The 19,715-nt window shown below is 41.3% G+C and overlaps 2 protein-coding genes across 2 annotated transcripts; both read right to left on the bottom strand.

The window, feature by feature from the left end:
- Positions 1–675: 675 nt before the first annotated feature.
- On the bottom strand, positions 676–11,838 carry kctd6b (potassium channel tetramerization domain containing 6b). The gene is made up of 3 exons (XM_052057572.1): positions 11,788–11,838; positions 10,032–10,125; positions 676–3,186 (listed from the first exon to the last, which is right to left on the bottom strand). The coding sequence occupies exons 2-3, from the start codon at positions 10,056–10,058 to the stop codon at positions 2,500–2,502; spliced, it is 714 nt and encodes a 237-aa protein (XP_051913532.1). The 5' UTR covers positions 10,059–10,125; positions 11,788–11,838; the 3' UTR covers positions 676–2,499.
- A 253-nt stretch (positions 11,839–12,091) lies between these two features.
- On the bottom strand, positions 12,092–19,711 carry abhd6b (abhydrolase domain containing 6, acylglycerol lipase b). Its single transcript, XM_052057556.1, has 8 exons — positions 17,908–19,711; positions 17,614–17,770; positions 16,689–16,802; positions 16,469–16,601; positions 13,645–13,802; positions 13,512–13,566; positions 13,331–13,431; positions 12,092–13,050 (listed from the first exon to the last, which is right to left on the bottom strand). Exons 1-8 carry the CDS (start codon positions 18,063–18,065, stop codon positions 12,871–12,873), a joined length of 1,056 nt encoding a protein of 351 aa, XP_051913516.1. The 5' UTR covers positions 18,066–19,711; the 3' UTR covers positions 12,092–12,870.
- Between the last annotated feature and the right edge of the window lie 4 nt (positions 19,712–19,715).

Below are 19,715 nucleotides of genomic sequence, written 5' to 3'. Positions count from 1 at the left end.
TAAATTAAACAACTAATAAATCATAATTTTTTTATTCGTGAATGACGAGTATCTCTCTCCATGTATATATTGTGTTGTATATTGTACATTAATGCAGTTACCAATTAGTTTGAAGCATGAATAATTTGGCAGACGGCAAATGTAGTTTAAAATGTCAGTTTTCTATGATAATCCATCAGAATTGTAGTTGCACAAATATGCACGCATGCACACCTACTTAAAACTGGGATGTGGTTGTGGTCAGAAAGAACCAATTACATCCTAACCCGGAGATGGGAGTCAGCACATATTAGACAGAATTTAAAATGCATCAAATTAACCCCCACCTCAAGTTCAGATAAGCCTTTCCTGACATTTTCTTGTTTGCTTTCTCGCAAAAGCCTGGAGGTTTTGTGCCAACACTGACTGCTATTTGAAACTGTTCATAATTCCCTCCACCTGGTCTCAGGCCCCAGTCCAGCAGAAGAAAAAACAGCAACAAACCGTAAAGCTGCCTCTACCACGCTTCACTGGAGGCATCGTGTTCTTTTAGTGATGAGCAGTGTTCTGTTCGGGCCAAAGATACCTTTTGCACTTACTATCAAAAAGTTCTACCTTGAGTTAATTGGGTCGTGAAGCATTTTCTAGACGGATGGATAAATACAGGAGATGATACTGTAAATCAGATGGAGGATAGACGAATGATGGTACTTTATTCATACACAAGCTAAATTCATGAAGTGCAAGTAAGGTAAAGGCATAAAATTACATATTGCCAGTAACGGGTTTATTGATGGCAATTGTAACAGCATGACACAAAACTGTACACACATATCTAAACACATACATTAAACACATGCAACAACTACACGGGACATAAGTACCATTACGATTATAAAGACCGAAGGGGCTTTCTTTTAAACTCCACCATGAGCTCACCAGAAATGGGAACAAGAATCAGTATGATTTTTTTCCCCTTTTTTGGACAGAACAACTTGGGAGGCAAAATGCAAATTTTCAACAATCCACCAGGAGGTAAGACTCCAAGAGCTCTTTAACGCAAGAAGGTTGCTGAAGCCGAAAGCAAGCATCCCACTTGGTACCCTTTTCTGAGTGCGTTTATATTTAGCCTCTGAACAAAAGCATCATAGATCAAGACAAAGGCAAGTCAAATGTATAGCAGCATACACGCACAGGCAGCAGTCATCACTCACTGCTTGACATACATGACTTTGTTGCAGAGTAACAGCTGCAGGACATATTGCTCATTTCAAAATGTACAACGTACAAACACTTGTATCACATAGAGTGTTGTGACTTAAGTTTTCATCATGGCTCTTTTTTGTTTGTTTGTTTTAAGGAATCCTTTTTTGAATCCTCACTCCACTATGTTCTCAGTCATGTCTTTGTAATCATCTTTTGATACTACAGTGAAACTCCTTTACAACAAAACCTACATGGTCAAAAATACCCCCTTGTATGAAAAAATGTTCATGCATGAAAGCCATTCCCATTTTTCTGCTCCCCCTACAACGAAAAGTCCCCCTATTCCGTTATACAAAATATTTTTCTCTGCTCTTGCCTCGGAACGAGATTCACTGTGTATGTGTGTGTGTGTTTACATTAAAAAAATGCTCCAGTGAAAAGCCCCCTGTTGTGAAAATGTTCTTGCTGCAAACATGATTTCGTTGTAGAGGAGTTTCACTGTATTACTGGTTTTACACATGGGCAGTATGAAGTAGAGGTAAGATCTGCCCGAGCCTGACCAATGAACTTGATTTGCAGGCACAAGCCTGAAGCAAACCCGAAATTTAGTATTTTATTTGTGAGTATTTTTGACAGAAAAAAACGCAAGATTTCTTATGGTTAAAATAATCTACATATTTTTATGAACATGATAAATGCATTTGCACAACGAAATAACTCTGAAACACAGAATAAGAGGCCAGACAAAGAGAGATCTTGATGTGCATTTGCTTAATTACGCAGAGAAATCCTGCAGCCCACTAGGCTTCAAATCAAATAAATAGGTAAAGATATATGAAATTATTTCTAGTTTTGTTTAAAATAAATTTAACATAAAAGTTTCAATTTTCATCATCTGTAATTTGGTGTGACACGTGCGCAGTGAATGCTGAGCGTCTAACCGTCTGCGCTCCTGTTTAGTAGTTAAATAGCAATTACATTACAGCGCCTTCTGTTTTATCCAAATTGTTTGTTTAAAAAAAGTATTCCTTAGTTTAGTATCCACACATCGTTTGAGTACACATTTTTTAAAACATATATTTATTTTTTTTAAAGTCAGCGAGATAGAAGCCTGACCCGAACCCGAAACAATGATTGACATTTTAGGGCCCGATCTTACCTCTAGTATGAAGTGGGTGGGTCTATAAATACAGTCTTAATTGGTTGTGGACAACGACAACATTCTTATGGAAGAATTGAAAATACTCCGTTTATGCAATGATATGTGTATGGGAATTTTACCATGAAATCACAAGTTAACACAGCAACAATAAATCAGTCTTCAACGATTTGAGCCGGTCTACAGAAAGTCCAGTGATGCTCTACTGTGTTCTCATTGGCCCGCTCGCTCATGTGGTGCACACGCGTGTTACGGATGGTGAAGCCTTGTTTCATAATGTAGTCCATGAGATGAACTCGCAGGGATACCTCCTGATGATAGTCACATGGCCCGAAGGTGAAAGACACCTGGCAGTCTCTGGTGTCCATCATGTGTTTGTTCCACTTGGTGAAGTTGTTGGAAATGCCCTCGAGCAGAGCATGGACCTTTGTCGTTATGGTTAGCTGTGTGATGATGACGGCTACTGGGTTGGAGTATTTGGACAGTTTGCGTGTGCTGGAAAGCTCCACAACCTGCTCAAAGATGTCCGTAGGGTACAGCGGCTTGGGATCGCTTAGGCAGTGGATCAAGGGTTCAATCTGGTAGAAGTCGGCCTCTTTCCTCAGCAGATCTGTCTCTGTGAAGTCAGCCGGGAGGGTTAGCTCCGACGTCCGCAGGAAGTTCAGGATGTACCTGAAAAGTGTCCCGTCGCGGTCAATAAAGTAATTTCCATGGGAGTCGCGAGCTGTTGGGAAGTCTCCCCGGAACATGGCGCCCAACATGGAGTCAGGATAACGCTGCAGTGTGGACAAGCTGGTTGTGTACAGGTGACCTCCTACGTTTAAGGTAATAGGAGTAGTCATCTAAAGCAAAGGCAAGAGAGGGAGAGGACCATTATGATGCATTCACACAAGCCCAGGCAATTAAATCAGAAGGGATGCACTCATACCAATATCAGTGTCAGTGCCAATATTATACGTCTGTTGTGATGGAAAAAATTGTTATGGGTCCGGACAAATATCCGGACCCATCCCCACGATTATTACCACAGTGTACCGCTCCCCCAAACCCCACCGCGACTTTTTAAATGAAGTGTCTACTGTCCTCACCCATCTCTCCTCTCTGTCACCAAATGTAATAATCCTGGGAGATTTTAATATACATATGGACAACACTGCTCTTCCTCTCACCATTGACTTCACTTCTTCAATTAACAGTCTTGGTTTTGATCAATTTGTAGATTTTCCCACACACATCAAAGGTCACACCCTGGATCTGATCTGCTGCTCTGGTATTTCCCCCTCCAACTGTACTGCTGATGAACTTCCAATAACGGACCACTTCCTTATCTCATTCAACATTACACTCCAGCTCTCAACTGCCAAATCACCCCGGACCATTGTTTACCGTAATATTAAAGATATTAACATTGACTCTCTCACTGCATGGCTGACCACCCTGACTCCGGACATTGACTCCACTCCTGATGATTTGGTTTTCCAATATAACTCTGGTCTCACCAGCATCCTCAATACGCTCGCCCCTGTCAAGTCCCGCTCTGTCCTTTTTACTCGGTCTGCCCCTTGGTTCACCCCTCATCTATGTTCCTTGAAATCCCAAACCCGGCAGCTTGAGAGACTTTATAGGAAAACCGGCCTCACTGCTCACAAGGACATCTATGCAGCTCAGCTATCCCTCTACAAGGATTCTATCTCTCAAGCAAAATCACATTACTACTCCGGACTCATCTGCTCCAATGCTGGAAATACTAAGACTCTCTTTTCCCTTTGGAACAGAATCACTCAACCTCCTGACTCCCTACCACCTCACTTTTACTCTCGTGACACCTGCAACGCACTTCTCCTCTTTTTCAATGAAAAAAATCAACAGAATCCACCAGCATCTGGGCTCCTCTGTACCTTTCCCCTCATCTGACCCTCTCATCCCTTGCAAACTGTTCTCTTCTTTTGAACTCCCCCGTCTCTCATTAATTTCAGACCTCATCATTAAATCCAAGACTTCCTCCTGTCAGCTTGATCCCCTCCCCACAGTTCTGGTCAAATCCTGCCTACCCTCTCTGCTTCCCTTCATCTCAGCCATTATCCATTCCTCTCTGTCGACTGGAGTTGTTCCTGTGCTCTTCAAAACTGCAGCTGTCACCCCAATCCTGAAAAAAACTGGTTCAGATCCCAATGACTTCAATAACCTACGCCCCATTTCCCATCTTCCCTTCATCTCGAAAATTCTGGAGAAAACCGTCGCCTCTCAGCTCCACTCCCACCTCACCGACAATAGTCTTTATGAACAATTCCTGTCCGGCTTCCGTCCCCGTCACAGTACTGAAACAGCCCTCATAAAAATCACAAACGATCTTCTCATGGCAGCAGACTCTGGCCTTATCTCCATCCTCATCCTCCTTGACCTGAGTGCAGCCTTCGACACAATCTCTCACCCCATCCTCCTCAATAGACTCTCTACCATAGGCATCACCAACACCCCTCTACATTGGTTCCACTCATATCTCACTGGCCGCTCTCAGTTCATTCAACTTGATTCTTTTACTTCACAATCCCTCCCCGTTTCTTCTGGTGTTCCCCAGGGTTCTGTCCTCGGTCCGCTCCTCTTCATTGTCTACCTCCTTCCACTCTGAAACATTTTCCGCAAATTTGGCTTACACTTTCACTGCTTTGCGGATGACACCCAGCTCTATCTCTCCAGCATACCCGACGCTTCTCTCCCACCCTCGTCCCTCTCTCACTGTCTCTCAGAAATCAAATCTTGGTTCACCCACAATTTCCTCAAGCTAAACAGCAATAAAACTGAACTCCTACTCGTTGGTACCAAATCCACTCTAAACAAAGCCGACAGTTTCTCCCTCACAATTGATAATGCCACTATATCTCCTTCCCCCCAGGTGAAGAGTCTGAGTGTCATCCTTGACAGTTCACTATCCTTTCACTCCCACATCAATAACATTACCCGGTCCGCTCATTTCCACCTTCGCAATATAAACCGCCTCCGTCCCTCACTCACTCCGCACACCACCGCTATCCTCGTTCACAGTCTCGTCACTTCCCGTATTGACTACTGCAACTCACTCCTCTTCGGTGTCCATCAAAAATTCCTCCATAAACTTCAACTTGTTCAGAATTCAGCAGCCCGGATCATCACGAGAACCCCCTCCTTCCATCATATCACCCCCATCCTCCGACAGCTCCACTGGCTTCCTGTCAAACTTAGAATCAACTTCAAAATACTTCTCTATACATTCAAAGCCATCCATAACCTTGCGCCCCCCTATCTGTCAGATCTTCTTCAAATCTCCATTCCCTCTCGCTCACTCAGGTCCTCATCCTCCCTCCACCTTTTTCTACCCTCTGCCCGTCTCAGTACAATGGGGTGCAGAGCCTTCAGTCGCTCTGCCCCCAAACTCTGGAACTCACTTCCTCCCAACATTCGTAATATTGACTCTCTTTCCTTATTCAAAACCCAGCTCAAAACCCACCTATTCAGACTTGCCTACCCGCCTTAAATCTTTATTTATTTATTATTTTATCTGTGTTTTACTATTGGTCTTGGCTGTACAGTGTCCTTGAGTGTTGTGAAAGGCGCTTACAAATGTGATGTATTATTATTATTATTATTATGTTATGATAAGATAAGAAAACCTTTATTTGTCTCACAATGGAGAAATTCCCATGTATGTAATATGTTATTTACCTTATGGGCATGTGGTGTAGAAGCCATGTCAGCCGTGTTGAAGAACTTAAACCAGCCCATGCATGACAACAGATTTTACTTTTAATTAGTTATTTTTATTCAAGATTATTTATTTACACCCCCCTGAAAAAAATCTTCAAAAGATGCAGATAAAAATTCAATATACATTTCCACTAAAAGCTGGGGTAAATGCTGAAAAACATCTAGAAAACTTATATACCTGTGTGTGTATATGTATATCTATACTGTAGATAGAGATAGAGATAGAGATAGAGATAGAGATAGAGATAGAGATAGAGATAGAGATAGAGATAGAGATAGATAGATAGATAGATAGATAGATAGATAGATAGATAGATAGATAGACAGACACATAAACATATATATATACAGTATATAACTGCCATCTTGTTATCTCTGCGTCCCGCGTCCCAGATGCATAATTTTCCCACGGGACGCACAGTTCCAAATAATGTGCGTTTTTGGGACGTAAGGAAATTTCAGAAATTTCAAAAGTCAAAACAACAACAAAAAAACACTACGGTACATCTTTTTTTCCAGCAATGATCGCAGTATGACAATCGCCGCCATTGTTGTTTTGATCTTGCGTTATCTTGCGTGACGAGATTTCCATTCTCGGGAGATGAGATCGGCAGACAATTGCAAAGTTTATTGTGGAGATATCACAGAGGAAGCAGCTAAAGTTGGATAGTTTTTTGCGATAATAAGTTGACTTTGAGAAAGCCTTGCGTCATTGGAAGCAGAGTTAAGAGAGGAGAATTTATGAACTCACAGACTGAACCATGGGATGAAATAAGCAAATCTTGTATGCCTGAATTATTAAAATTTTTGCAGCATTTGTTTATAAGAAATAAATCTATTATCAATGTATATTGTTGTTGTTTGTGATATAGAATTTGAAATTTGGGACTCTCTAAATGCATAATAGGACTCACACTTTCCTGCTCAGCGAGTCCTTGGGACTCGCAGTGCTCAAACTGTAAAATTATCACTGTGTGTGTGTGTGTATGTATATATATATATATATATATATATACACACACACACACACACATATATATACACACACAATAGAGCTGTCAAACGATTAAAAAAATAATTTAATCTAATTTATAGGGGTGTTCACACGCCGAGGCTGCCCCAGTAGAGAGTTCACACGTGCAAATTAGCTCCGGCGTAGCCCCGGAAAACAGCTTACACCATGCACCTCAGGGAGGTGGGTTAAAAATTTGCTCCGGAGCAAATGCGTGTTAGCAAAGCAGCACCGGTGTAAATTTGCACGTGTGAACGCAACTGGGTTAAATTTGCTCCAGAGCAAATGCTTGTGAAGAGTTTACGGCGTACGGCGAGAATGCGTTGCTTTCGCGCTCTGTCGGACGTCCGTCATGTGTTTGTTTAATAATGACACAAGACTTGGCTGGTAACATCTTTCCTTTTGTAGGAGACTGGACTGACTCTGAGTTGTTTGTGTAGTTTGTTCCTTTGTTGTGTGTTCACAACCCCCCGCTGCTCCCCATATAATTTATTTTGTGATTTCCTCTCTTGATTTTCTGTTTGGCGCATTACGTATTTGCTTTTCTGAGTGTCATTGAAGTCATCGTTGATTTACGTTTTCGGAGGCGGTCACTCTCGAGCAAAAGGCACGGAGATTGAGAAAGAGAAGGACGTCCCTGTCCAGTAGTCGCTTGAGTTGTGTATACGTTTTAAAAAGAACCAACACGACAGCTCATTTGTTTTCTGTCGTTTCGCTCCGCTGCAGAAACTGCCATGTGAACGCAAGTGGGGCTGCACCTACGCTCAGCGGCTTTGTACGTGTGAACGCTCCACACAATTTGCTGCGGTGCAAAATATATTGCAACAAAATACATCGGTGCAGCGCCGGAGCAAATGTGTGCCGTGTGAACACCCCTAAAAATTAACTCAAATGAACTAAAAAATGAATCGTGATTACTCACACATTTTTTATCGTTTCTGAATTTCCTTTTACATTTTTTGTCCTATTTCCCCCCCCCATTTAAATGCTCTCATCAACTTGGAATCATGAATCAGTTTTCTATGTGCCAAATGCAAATATTTACTGAAATAACAATTTCGATTTTCAATTTCACATGAACATTTTTCACTTGGAGCAGTTGTTCACACATAATCTCTCTCACACAATATTACTGTCCAACAACAACAGTGAAAAAAATATTTTGTCACACCACAGCTGCTTTAACAGCTTTTTTTTAATGAAATCAAAACAGAGAAATTTAACATTATATAGTGCACGTCTAAGGTAAACTAGTACTCAGCCTATAGTGGATTTAAACCATGGTTGCATACTTAGTTTTTCTCAGGTTTGCTTTGAACACAGCAGTCTGTTTCTGTATGTTTGTTGGAGAATAACGAGACATCGGACACCAGTGTTCGTTATCTGCCGCTGTATTCAAAACTGCTGGCCTTACAAACAAGCGCACTTCCCCCGTGCTGCGGGGGCAAACCATTCTGAAAGAGGGGGGTTTCACTCCCCCTAACACAGTCAGGCTATGGTGCTTGTGTTGGTGCTTCTTGCGCGGAAGTCTATCTACAGTTTTTGTGTAGACCTCATTTCGGATGACTACACTTGGTTCGATGACAACACTGGAGACGTTTTATTTTCGCTACGTCGCTACCACTGCACCGCTGAACTTTCGTTGTCATGTCACCGCCTCTGCGCACCGTCACTGTCAGACGAACACAGAGAAGCTCCACCCGCTCTATTGATATGGACACGGAACGCAGTAACCTTCCACACAAAATAGTTCCAAACAAATAACAATCTGTCAGTGGCATACATCGTATACCTGTATGATACAGAGAGAGAGAAGAACAGGTAACTTTGGTCTTGTCAGTGGAGCAATCTGGCAACTTTTTAAAAGTAAACTTTCCATTCATAAACTCTTTAAGTATCCGTTTTCGGTGTCTCGCGCTGCCGTGGCTGGCAAAACAGACATGGGCGTGGACTTCTGCAGCGCGCTTGTTGTTTAGTTTCTGGTGTATTTATAGAGCAACGTAACATCCGCTTGTGACGTGTGCCACGTTAATCTCGAGAAAAAATTTATCCCGTTAAATAAATTAATGCCAATAAAAACACGCTTAACTGACAGCTCTAATATACACACACACACACATACATATATTACATTTAAAAATCGGCAAATATGCAAATTCCAGGGTCCCGAACTGCAAATATGTTATAGTTTTGAGTCATAATATCACCATTAACCACTAGCTGGCAGACATGTCTGAGTTGCACTTCCACTTGGTAGGCCTCATTATTTTTTGGCAGATTTGGAATGATATGCAGGACAAACATAGTATCTCAATAATAACATTTTGTGTGGGTTCTTGCACTTAAAGTTGTTTTTTTTGTGCCATCTTTGCATGGTCATTTTTATACGAGAGCCATTTGCAGTAGAAAAAAAAACAATATGTGGTGGGTATTTTGTTGTTTGCTATGTTATGCAGTGAGAAATGTATCGGGAAAATTTTAATATATTAAGAACATGTATTTTGTCCATATCTAATGTCACATTTGTGTCATACAGCTGGTTAGCTGGCTATATGTGGCCCCCAAGGAGCACAGAAGAAAAACTACAGCCCGCTCCATATAAGTTTCTCATCCCTGACTTAAACACAAAGGAAGGCAACACTTTGACGATGAACTAATTCGTGATCAGCCCATCGCCGGCGCGGCAATCCCTTTACAAAGCTATGATTGACAACATGCTGCGCTGTGGCACGGTGGCTGTTAAAATGTTAGTAAGGACATGTTGTTACTCTCAAAAAAGTGTATATTTGGATGAAACTAAAACCATGAAAGAGGACAATCAAAGTCTCTTTTCACCAGTGGATCAAAGACACCCTGATCACAGCGTGCATGACGGCACACACGTCTGCTTCAAGCTAGGTGTGGAAGTAAACAAGAAGCTGAAGCATCTCTTACCCTATGGTCCCAGCCTCCATTATCCATTTGTAGACAAATACACACTTGGTCAGGACCAAAACGTGGAGCAGCAAACGTGGTTTGGCTCAATTCACTTTCACATGGAAAACAAACAAAGTTAGTGCGAGGTCAGTCTCATCACTTCCATCAACAACACTTCAATAAATGAAATCTGGCTATCCAGTTATTTCTCAGGCCAAATTAGTTTCCAAGTTAATTGTGCTTCTAACATCATATACAAATCTTTACCATCACAGTGACAGTAAAATGCACAACACTAATTACAATACACTGAAATCACACATATGTTGTTTATTAAACAGTGTTGAACAGGATCCAGCATAAACCCTTTCACCATCTATCTAAATGCTTAACCTTATTTGAGGTGAGGGTGAGCTTCTCCAAGCTGGGGTACACCCTGGATTGCTCGCCAGCCAGTCACAGGGCATACAGTGGAACCTGGAGTTCTGAATGTCACTTTTTTATGACCAAGTTGGGTTACAAACATTTTTTTGTAAAAAAACAAACTATTTATATCTATTCAGATTTCTGATAGATGAACGGTCTTGGCTTGTACGAGCGGATAGATCTATGATTTTTTTTCCCCCCGCTGTGTAACCATCATTGGCAACATGCATCACACATTGCTGTAAACTGAAAATTAAAGCTGTTGCATATGTTGGGAGACACCACATCATTGATCGTCAAATCACAAATCTATTAGCGGTTGGGTTTCTGAATGACGTGGTTTTCACCCCCCAAAAAACCCAACTATTTAGAGTTTGTATGTTATTTATTGAAATGTAGTGTCTCTTTACATGAGACTGATTATATTTTACTGCAGCATTTTCATGAATCCATTCTTCAATCTCTTGTTTTAATCCCCATTTTTGTGGTGTCTTTTATTTAATCTAGACTGATGCTTGGTTTTTCATTGTAATATAATCATTTTTAGACGCCTTTATTATGATGTCTTAATGATACTTTGTTTCTCTTTCCACAATGTGTTTAATGTAAATAATTTTGAATTATATTCTACATGAAGTGGGATATGACAATAAACTTGCATTGCCAACATTTTGGAGAGGGAACGGATTAATTGCATTTTTTTTCATTTTCAATGGGAAAATTTTCCTCAATTTATGAACGTTTCAGGTTTCAAATTTTTGTTGTAAATAAAATGTGTTTGTTTTTTCTTCTTTCTTCTTCCTACCTACATTCTTGCTGCTGGAGGCTGTAAAATTTCCCCAGTGTGGGACAAATAAAGGATATCTTAATGAACTCTTGGAAGCAATTAACTTCTTAACTAGAGGTTCCACTGTATACAAGCGCCGTTGGGCAATTTAACGTCTTCAATAAACTTAAGCGTGGATGTTTTTTTGGGGTGGGGGGAATTCAATTAGGACGGTCTGGATCCTCATAACTTTAGGACAGATGTGCTTACACCGTGTCACCCACCCCTATCTTTCCCTTTCCCACTCCCATTGCAAACGAATGCTGGCTGCGAAGGCCGTATTTGCTCTGTGCTAAGAGGAACACTAAAGCGGGAAGCATTGAAAATGTGAACTTTCTTAATAAACAATGTCATATAAATTTCTATTACAACAAGAGCAGTTAATGCTATCCAGCAGCTACTAGCTAGCCTCCTAGGTAGTGAGGCTAGCGAGTTAACAATGTAGCTGATGTTACTACGAAGGGTTTGCGTCTGGAACGTATTCATTTTAGACGTGACAGAAACGATTAAATGCAAGCTCACCGACTCGCTCTTTTGGATTCGTCTTCTTTCGACCCAAAAGTGCAGCATGACGTTGATGTTTAGCGTTGCAGATGCCAGTCAGTCAATGATGTTCAGCGCAGCCAAGCGATCCTAGACATACGCACTCGCTCACACGCGCACAGACGGACGCACAGGCGCACAGGCGCGCGCAGGGATTTCCCTGCTCCCTTATACGCGTCGTTACGGTAAAACCCAACCGCAGCCCATTTCAAAATAAAAGCTTCATCAATTTGATAAAACCTGCATTACACTTTTACCTGACGTGAACACAAACAGGTTGTATGACAAATAATCTCCATCCGGAAAGGTTGATTCGAGGCAAATGGACTTTCCGTGTTCATGAAACACACTTCACCTTTCATTCAAAGGTCTTATTCAGGTGGTGCGCAATTATAATTTTTATGCCTCTGGTGTGGTTGTTCCCTGTGGATCGTCACAGCAGGGTGTTGTTGCCGCATAGTAAATTCACTCATCTAGTAGAAAAACAGTTTGTTAAGGCCACTCCCATTTAATTTTCTATGTGTATTTTCAAAGTCAAATGTGATTTGATACATTACCAATTTTGTGGCAGTGGTGGGAATTCACAAAGTATTTACTTGGCATATTAAGAAAAACGATTTTCAAATATCTATATTTATTTGTGTATGTTTTGGGAGAGCTCGTATGCTGAACTTGTGCACTGGCTCGAGGAGGTCTGGATGCACTGGGCCAATTGAAATACACAGTATGTTTGGAATCTGCAAGTGTCAGGACAGTTAAACGACTTTTGAATATTTTCTGGAATTTCCAGATTCAAGCACAGAACACCAGAACTGTGGGGCACCCATGCTGTCATTTCCACTTATGATTACCTATTTACTAAAACTGAAATAATCTGTTTTCATACAACTCGGGACTGAATATGTTGTATTATATGGAATTTGAAAAGTACCATAAAGCTTACGTCATCATAAAACCACCCGTCTTTTGACTACTGCACAAAGTTCCCGCATGCTTAAATCAAGCGCACTACCTCTGACCACCATATTTTTTTATTATTTATGAAAAACACCCAATTTAGTTTCAAGATGATTTCTTTGTACCGCCCCTTGCTTCTTGCTGCAGGATAATGAACTCTAGGATGAGTTTGGCTGTCCGACAAGGCCTCTCCATCACCACAGAGTGGCCACAGTTCTCTAGCAGGTCCACTCTGCATCCTGGCAAGATTTCTGCGATGACTGTGGCACCAGACACATCCATCACCTTGGGGAGAGCATTTTTGTTCACATTTATCCTGATATTATCCTGTTTCTTGCACTTTCCAGAATACAACTGCCAGAAACAAGTGTTGCAAATAATATTTGTTCAGTAGCTCATTAAGCCTCACAATAGAGTTTGTGGTGTTTGAATGACAACATTTCTTTTCATAAGTATCATCAGAGACAATACGGTGTACATATTTTAGCTGGGACATGGCAGCTAACCAGCCTATACTTGTTGATCCACAGCAGTTTCTGTTCAGCTATTAATTGATGGACTTTACCTGGTCCCGTTTGCCCCATATCACCTGTACAGGTGCGGTGATAAGATGCAAGTGTTCCTGTAAAGCATATCTGGATTTCTCACTAATAATCTCGAGAAACACTGTATAACAAAAGGAAATTCAATTACCAGGGTGTTTGATGATGACAAACCAAACCTTTGGAATGTTAAAACGAACTAACCTTCTTCATAAAAAGAGTTGTGAGGCTCTCGGACATCCACAAGACCTTGAAGAATCTAGACAACATGACCCACACAGCTTGAAATGGTGCAACATATTGAACACTGTTTAAGAGTAGAAATACTGAACCTGACCTGTTGAGGTATCTTAAAGCGAACATGGGAACACAGTCTGAACATGTCTTCCATCTCCTCAGGCGTGGTTGGGATCAGTGGGATATTGAGTGTGTAATTGCTACGTTCCAGATCTTGCAGATGATTATCAAACTTGGTCTCACATGGGTGTTTGATACCTTCAGGATTGACAAGAAATGATACACACCATAAATGTTTGTTTCAATGGATCCATTTGAAGGAAATCATTGTGTTAGTATCATTGTTTCCCAGGCGGCACGGTAAGCAAATGGTTAGCACGTCGGCCTCACAGGGCAGAGGTGCTGGGTTCGATTCCGGCTCCATCCTCCCTGTGTGGAGTTTGCATGTTCTCCCCGTGCTTGCGTGGGTTTTCTCCGGGTACTTCGGTTTCCTCTCACATTCCGAAAACAAGCATAGCAGGTTAATGGAACACTCTAAATCAGGCGTGTCCAAAGTCCGTCCCACGGGCCAAATCCGGCCCGCGGTCGAATTTCATCCGGCCCTCGGCCCCTGTCATAAAATCAGTGCCGTCTGGCCCGCAGTTTGGGCGCAATGGAACACGTGTTGCATTGACTGAGGTCTCGTAGACTGATGAGTGATGTTTCATAGAGTACTGCTTCCCTCTAGTGGCTAAATGAGTAATAGCATTCACTAAATGAGTAATAGCATTTAGACACTAGAGGGCATCACTCACGAGTTAACAAGACATCACTCCGTGTTTATATTGACTGATATGTCATATTTCAAATGATCCTTGCAGTTGTGGATATGTGTATTGCTTGTTCATTTCCCTATTGTTCGAGTCAAAGGTTTTGTGACTATTGAAAAGTCACGGTGATACATTTTATGTTTCAAATCAATCAATTTGCACTCAGGAGACTTCTGTTTAAGAAAAAGTCAAGTGAATAAGCAGTTGCATGTGATATACCTGTTTCAAATGAACCAAAAGAAATTCTTAAGATTGTTGAAATTAAAATAAAAATGGAAATGTGAAACAGACTGGCTTACTAAAATTTGTTGAACAATATTGTTGTTCAATGTAAAGAATGTCAGCCAAGGTCGGCCCCCCGACATTTTACCACATAAAATCTGGCCCCCTTGGCAAAAAGTTTGGACACCCCTGCTCTAAATTGTCACTGGGTGTGAGTGTGGGTGTGTATGGTTTTTCGTCTCCTTGTGCTCTGCGATTGGCTGGCAACCGGTTCAGGGTGTCCCCCGCCTACTGCCCGAAGACAGTTGGGATAGGCTCCAGCATGCCCTGCCACTCTTGTGAGGATAAAGCGGATCGGAAAATGGATGGATGGATAGATAATATGAGATCTTTGAGTATCATTTCAATATATCGAGGCCAGGCCGAGTGTCCTCTTTTTTTTAGAGGAATACCGAGCTGCTAGCAGAACCCTCCCTAGACCCTGGTCTTGAGGGAGCAAGGGACACATTTATTTACTTTATGAATCTTGTTTGGCTTCAGATAGGACGTCTCACAATTTCCAATGTGCTCAATGCACGTAAACATTGTTTTGCCATATTTGTTGCATGGCGTTTAACATTTCAGTGTTGCGCTGGCTTGCTTTGTCGTAATTTTTGCGAAATGAACACAAACATATAACCTCACTCTGGTTCACAGTCTAAACACACATACACATGCTTCAAGCCTACTTTGCAGCGTTACGGGCTCTGTGGAGATTAGATTCCTATCAAGCAAACACAATTACGCCATTGTTTTGTTTTTAATCGATATTTTTAACGAGAGCCATGCACTCACGTGACTTCACACAAAGACAAACTCCAGCACAACAGGAGCAAATTTATCAAAGTAACTCATTTATATGAAAAACATTTTATATGTATCTTACGGATAGGCTACTGCTCACGTGTGACCTCAATTAGATTAGTTGCTCTATAAAATGCATGGTTGTGTCCGACTAAAAATGTCCACGTACAAGCTCAGAAATATAAAGGAGCCACTTTTATATTTCTTGGTCTGCATTTGTTGAATGCAATACTTTGCGGAATCAAACCAGTAGGTCAACCACAGAATCAGAGAACATTGATGCAAATTGCAGTTTGTCGACCCAGTCAGACACGTTCTCTTTTCTTTACTGTAGAAAGGGTTGGGCACATTTGAAAGCAGCAAATGGAGAAAAAGCATTGCGCAGGGTTTGCACCACACTGAAGATAATGTATGTTGACAATCGGCATTACTCACGTTTTGAGTGATAAAACATTGCTGATAAATATGAGTGAATCCACCAGTTAAAGGTCAATGGAATCAAACTATAAATAAAAATACATAATTACCGGTAATCATCTCAGCCTGGTGAGCCCACAGTGCCATTTTACATTTGACAACAAAGAAAGTTTGTTTAAGACTATTTTTACAGCTGAATTTGCCCTCTGTTAATTTTTTAACAAAATGTTGTCAGAAAGTGATATTGTTGGGCAATATTTGAATTTGCATGACCATATTTTACATTTTTGTCTCGCAGACAATAGACGATTAAGAAAAACATCAGTAGCTACTGACTAGTTACTTGGTATTTGAGTTTTTTCCCCAGAATACTTACTTTGTCTTACTGTAGTGATTATTTGACTGACTATTTTTTATTTTTGTATTATATAGGTCACAGCATTAACTTTTGAGTACAATTTTTGGCTACTCTACCCACCTGTGCAAATAACAGACATATTTGTAAGATTTGTAAGTAAGATGAGTGCACAATACTCAATACAAGAGAGAGAGAGAGAGAGAGAGAGAGAAAAGAAAGAAAGAAAAAGAAGGAAAGAAAAAAAGAAAGAAACAGACACACACACACACACTGACCATCTGGACAAATGAGCGTCATGCTGCAAATTTCAGTCGGGTAGGTCGCGGCATACACTCCGGCTACATTTCCCCCCATGGAGGTCCCAACCACATGGAAAGGTTTCCGAGTTAAGCGAATGGTTTCCACAAACTGAGAGGAATGAGGCACCAAAACTGACTTTTAGAGAGGAAACATAAAGCATTACCGTGTTTCCATTGCATTTTATTCAGTGTGTACCTGATGAATCCTCCTGGCCTGCCCCACAATGGAATAATCCTCTGTGTTGGTGCGGGTTGTCCCCTCGTGGCCTGGCATGTCCACGCACACAATGTGCAGATGTTTTGGTAGGTACTGATGGAAAGAATAGAGCTCATTGTATCATATTGTTAACCAATACACTCTTCATGTACACTTCAAAACTGGTAACACCCACACACAAAGGATGGTACACATCAAAGACCAGACCACTCTAAGTTTTTGGGATAAATTGTTTGGGTTTTACAGCTTTGAGCTCTCAGACCAGAGCTGTCCTGTTGTGTGTGTGTGTGTATGTGTATGTGTATGTGTATGTGTATGTGTATGTATATATATATATATATATATATATATATATATATATATATATATATATATATATATATTTTTTTTTCATTCATTCATCTTCTGAACCGCTTGATCCTCACTAGGGTCGCGGGGGGTGCTGGAGCCTATCCCAGCTGTCTCCGGGCAGTATGCGGGGGACACCCTGAATCGGTTGCCAGCCAATCACAGGGCACACGGAGACGAACAACCATCCACGCTCACACTCACACCTAGGGACAATTTAGAGTGTTCAATCAGCCTGCCACGCATGTTTTTGGAATGTGGGAGGAAACCGGAGCACCCGGAGAAAACCCACGCAGGCCCGGGGAGAACATGCAAACTCCACACAGGGAGGCCGGAGCTGGAATCGAATATATATATATATATATTTACGTGATATTAACAGTTATTTAGACAAAATAACCTCCCCCCCCTCAAAAAACGATCACGAGTCGGTCTACCTGTCTCGACGTTTCAAACCTTGCATGTCCTTCCAATTTGGACCTCCAACATGGCGGATAAACAAATACAAATACAGATCATGAGATCATAAACCTTTGTCACCGCTCTTCCGGCTGACCTTGACAAGTGTAAGCCAAGTGTCTTTGTGAGCAGAGAAGCTGTGCAACATGAGAATGGAAGGCCTCATTCCAGGCTTTCCTCGGCAGGAGTAACAGAAGCGGTAGCCTCTGCAGTCCGCATAATGGACCTGGAGACCCAGAGTTCTCCTCCAGTACCTGCACAAGACCGGTAGTGGTCCAATGGAATTTTATAGCACAAGATTGATGCAGTATTGGGCATCCAAACATTTTGACCCGTGTTGCAACAATATTCTCAAATATGTGGTAAGAAAAGGTGCAGTTATCAACCTTACCAATAGTAGATTTTAATGAGCGCTGACGGCCACAAAAGGAAGAAAGCGATGAATGCCAAAAGGGGAATAGCCAGTGTACCCCCAGCAATTATGAACAGATTCACAATGTCTAATTCTGCTGCCATTCTTATCCTGGATAAAACACAAAGGTTATCCATTTGAATATCTATACAAATTAAAGGATGCCAGGATAGCTTTTGACTTTTATCAAACGTTTTGCCGAGAGAGAGAAGTAGGTGATTGCAACACTTTGATTTTCAAAACAAGACACTAATATCAACGCAAAATAGTGGACTTACTTACTTACTATTCTGGTGATTTTCCTTGCTTGACTGTTGTCACAGGCAGACATACAGGTTGAACTCTGCAGGGTACGTTAAATCATAAGGTGCTTCAATTAATATTTTATAGTTTAACAGACTTTAAAGTTTAATTTCAGAAATGTACAAAAACTAAATCCCTGTAGTGTGCAGTTATTCCCAGCAGATTATGCGGGCGCAAAATAAACTCATTGATTAATAGTCAGCATCGGGAGGGTGGAGGGGTTGCAGGACTGGGACACGAGTCGGTCATTCTTTTAAAGCAAACGCACAAGCTGAGCTTTGCAAATTACCGTGGCAAAAATACACAACAGCAAATTTGAAAATGTGCTGTTTACAACTTCTTCACCCTATAATCATGCTTTATATTGACTGTGGATTGTGGACTAATGATTTTAGGTTTCAAGTACTAAATGCGCCACAGGGTGTCATGAGAGAGACAAAGTGTGTGTAATTTATTGACAAGTTCTCTCACCTGAGGCAGAGGGAACAGCTCCCAGAGCGTACCACCTCCAACACAGTTGAGGTCACATAATAATGTTTCCAAAAAAACATATTTGCATAATTCTATTTTTTAAGTGTGCTTGTTTTGTGCTGACAGTCACTTCAGAAATTTGAGGAGCAAGTACTATGATGCAGCTATATGTGTCGGGGGAACTTGCATTACATGATGAATTTTTATATTATGATAAAGCTGTCCATATTGGTGCAAATCATTACGTTCAAGCTACACAGCTCAGAATTAGCCTGGACCCTCTGATAGCGTGCAGAGCTGGCATTCTGCTGCAACCCTAGACCTCTACTGATGACCTACATACAGAACAAATTGGAGCAGAACAAATGGATAGAGTGCTCACACAGCCGGGGAATTTTTCTTATATTTTGGTCTGTCACGTATATTTAGATAGTTTGCATCAAGTCATTCCACAAACTGTGCAGGTCACTTTAGCTAAATCCACAACCTGGCTGTGACATGGCATAATGACAAGGATCATTCAAAAGCGACCGGCCCTGCCAACATGGCGTGCCAACAAAGTGAACAGCAGCGGGGCATGGTAAGTGATGACGTCGTGGAGCAGTGAGACATCTGAATTTTATCAACGAACCCGTTATCTTGTTGAAAAAGGCTCGACTTCCTCATCTGCAGACTTGCCGTTAGTATGAGTGCTGTCCACTTTGTAGGAGGGACTGCACCAAAAGCACAGCTCTGTCATTTCAGGGCAGAGCCTCATATCACCGCAGCTGTTGCCTGAAATCAGTTTGTCTGACCTCGGAAAGCAACCATCCAAATTGATCATAATTCATGAATGTTGTCCTTTAAAAATGTTTAATTCCATGATTAAACATAATATTGAACACTGACAACAAAACAACAGGCTTATCGAGTCTGGGGACGAGGAGAGGTCAGATAAAAGGTAAGGCGAAAATCTGAATCAGCTGCTGGGGTTTTTTTTTCTTCACGTTCAGGGTCAATTTTTTTGTCTTTTG

This window comes from Hippocampus zosterae, chromosome 2 (genome assembly GCF_025434085.1).
Source record: "Hippocampus zosterae strain Florida chromosome 2, ASM2543408v3, whole genome shotgun sequence".
NCBI lineage: Eukaryota > Metazoa > Chordata > Actinopteri > Syngnathiformes > Syngnathidae > Hippocampus > Hippocampus zosterae.
Note: the sequence above shows the minus strand (reverse complement) of the source record. Positions and strands in the feature narration are given on the sequence as shown.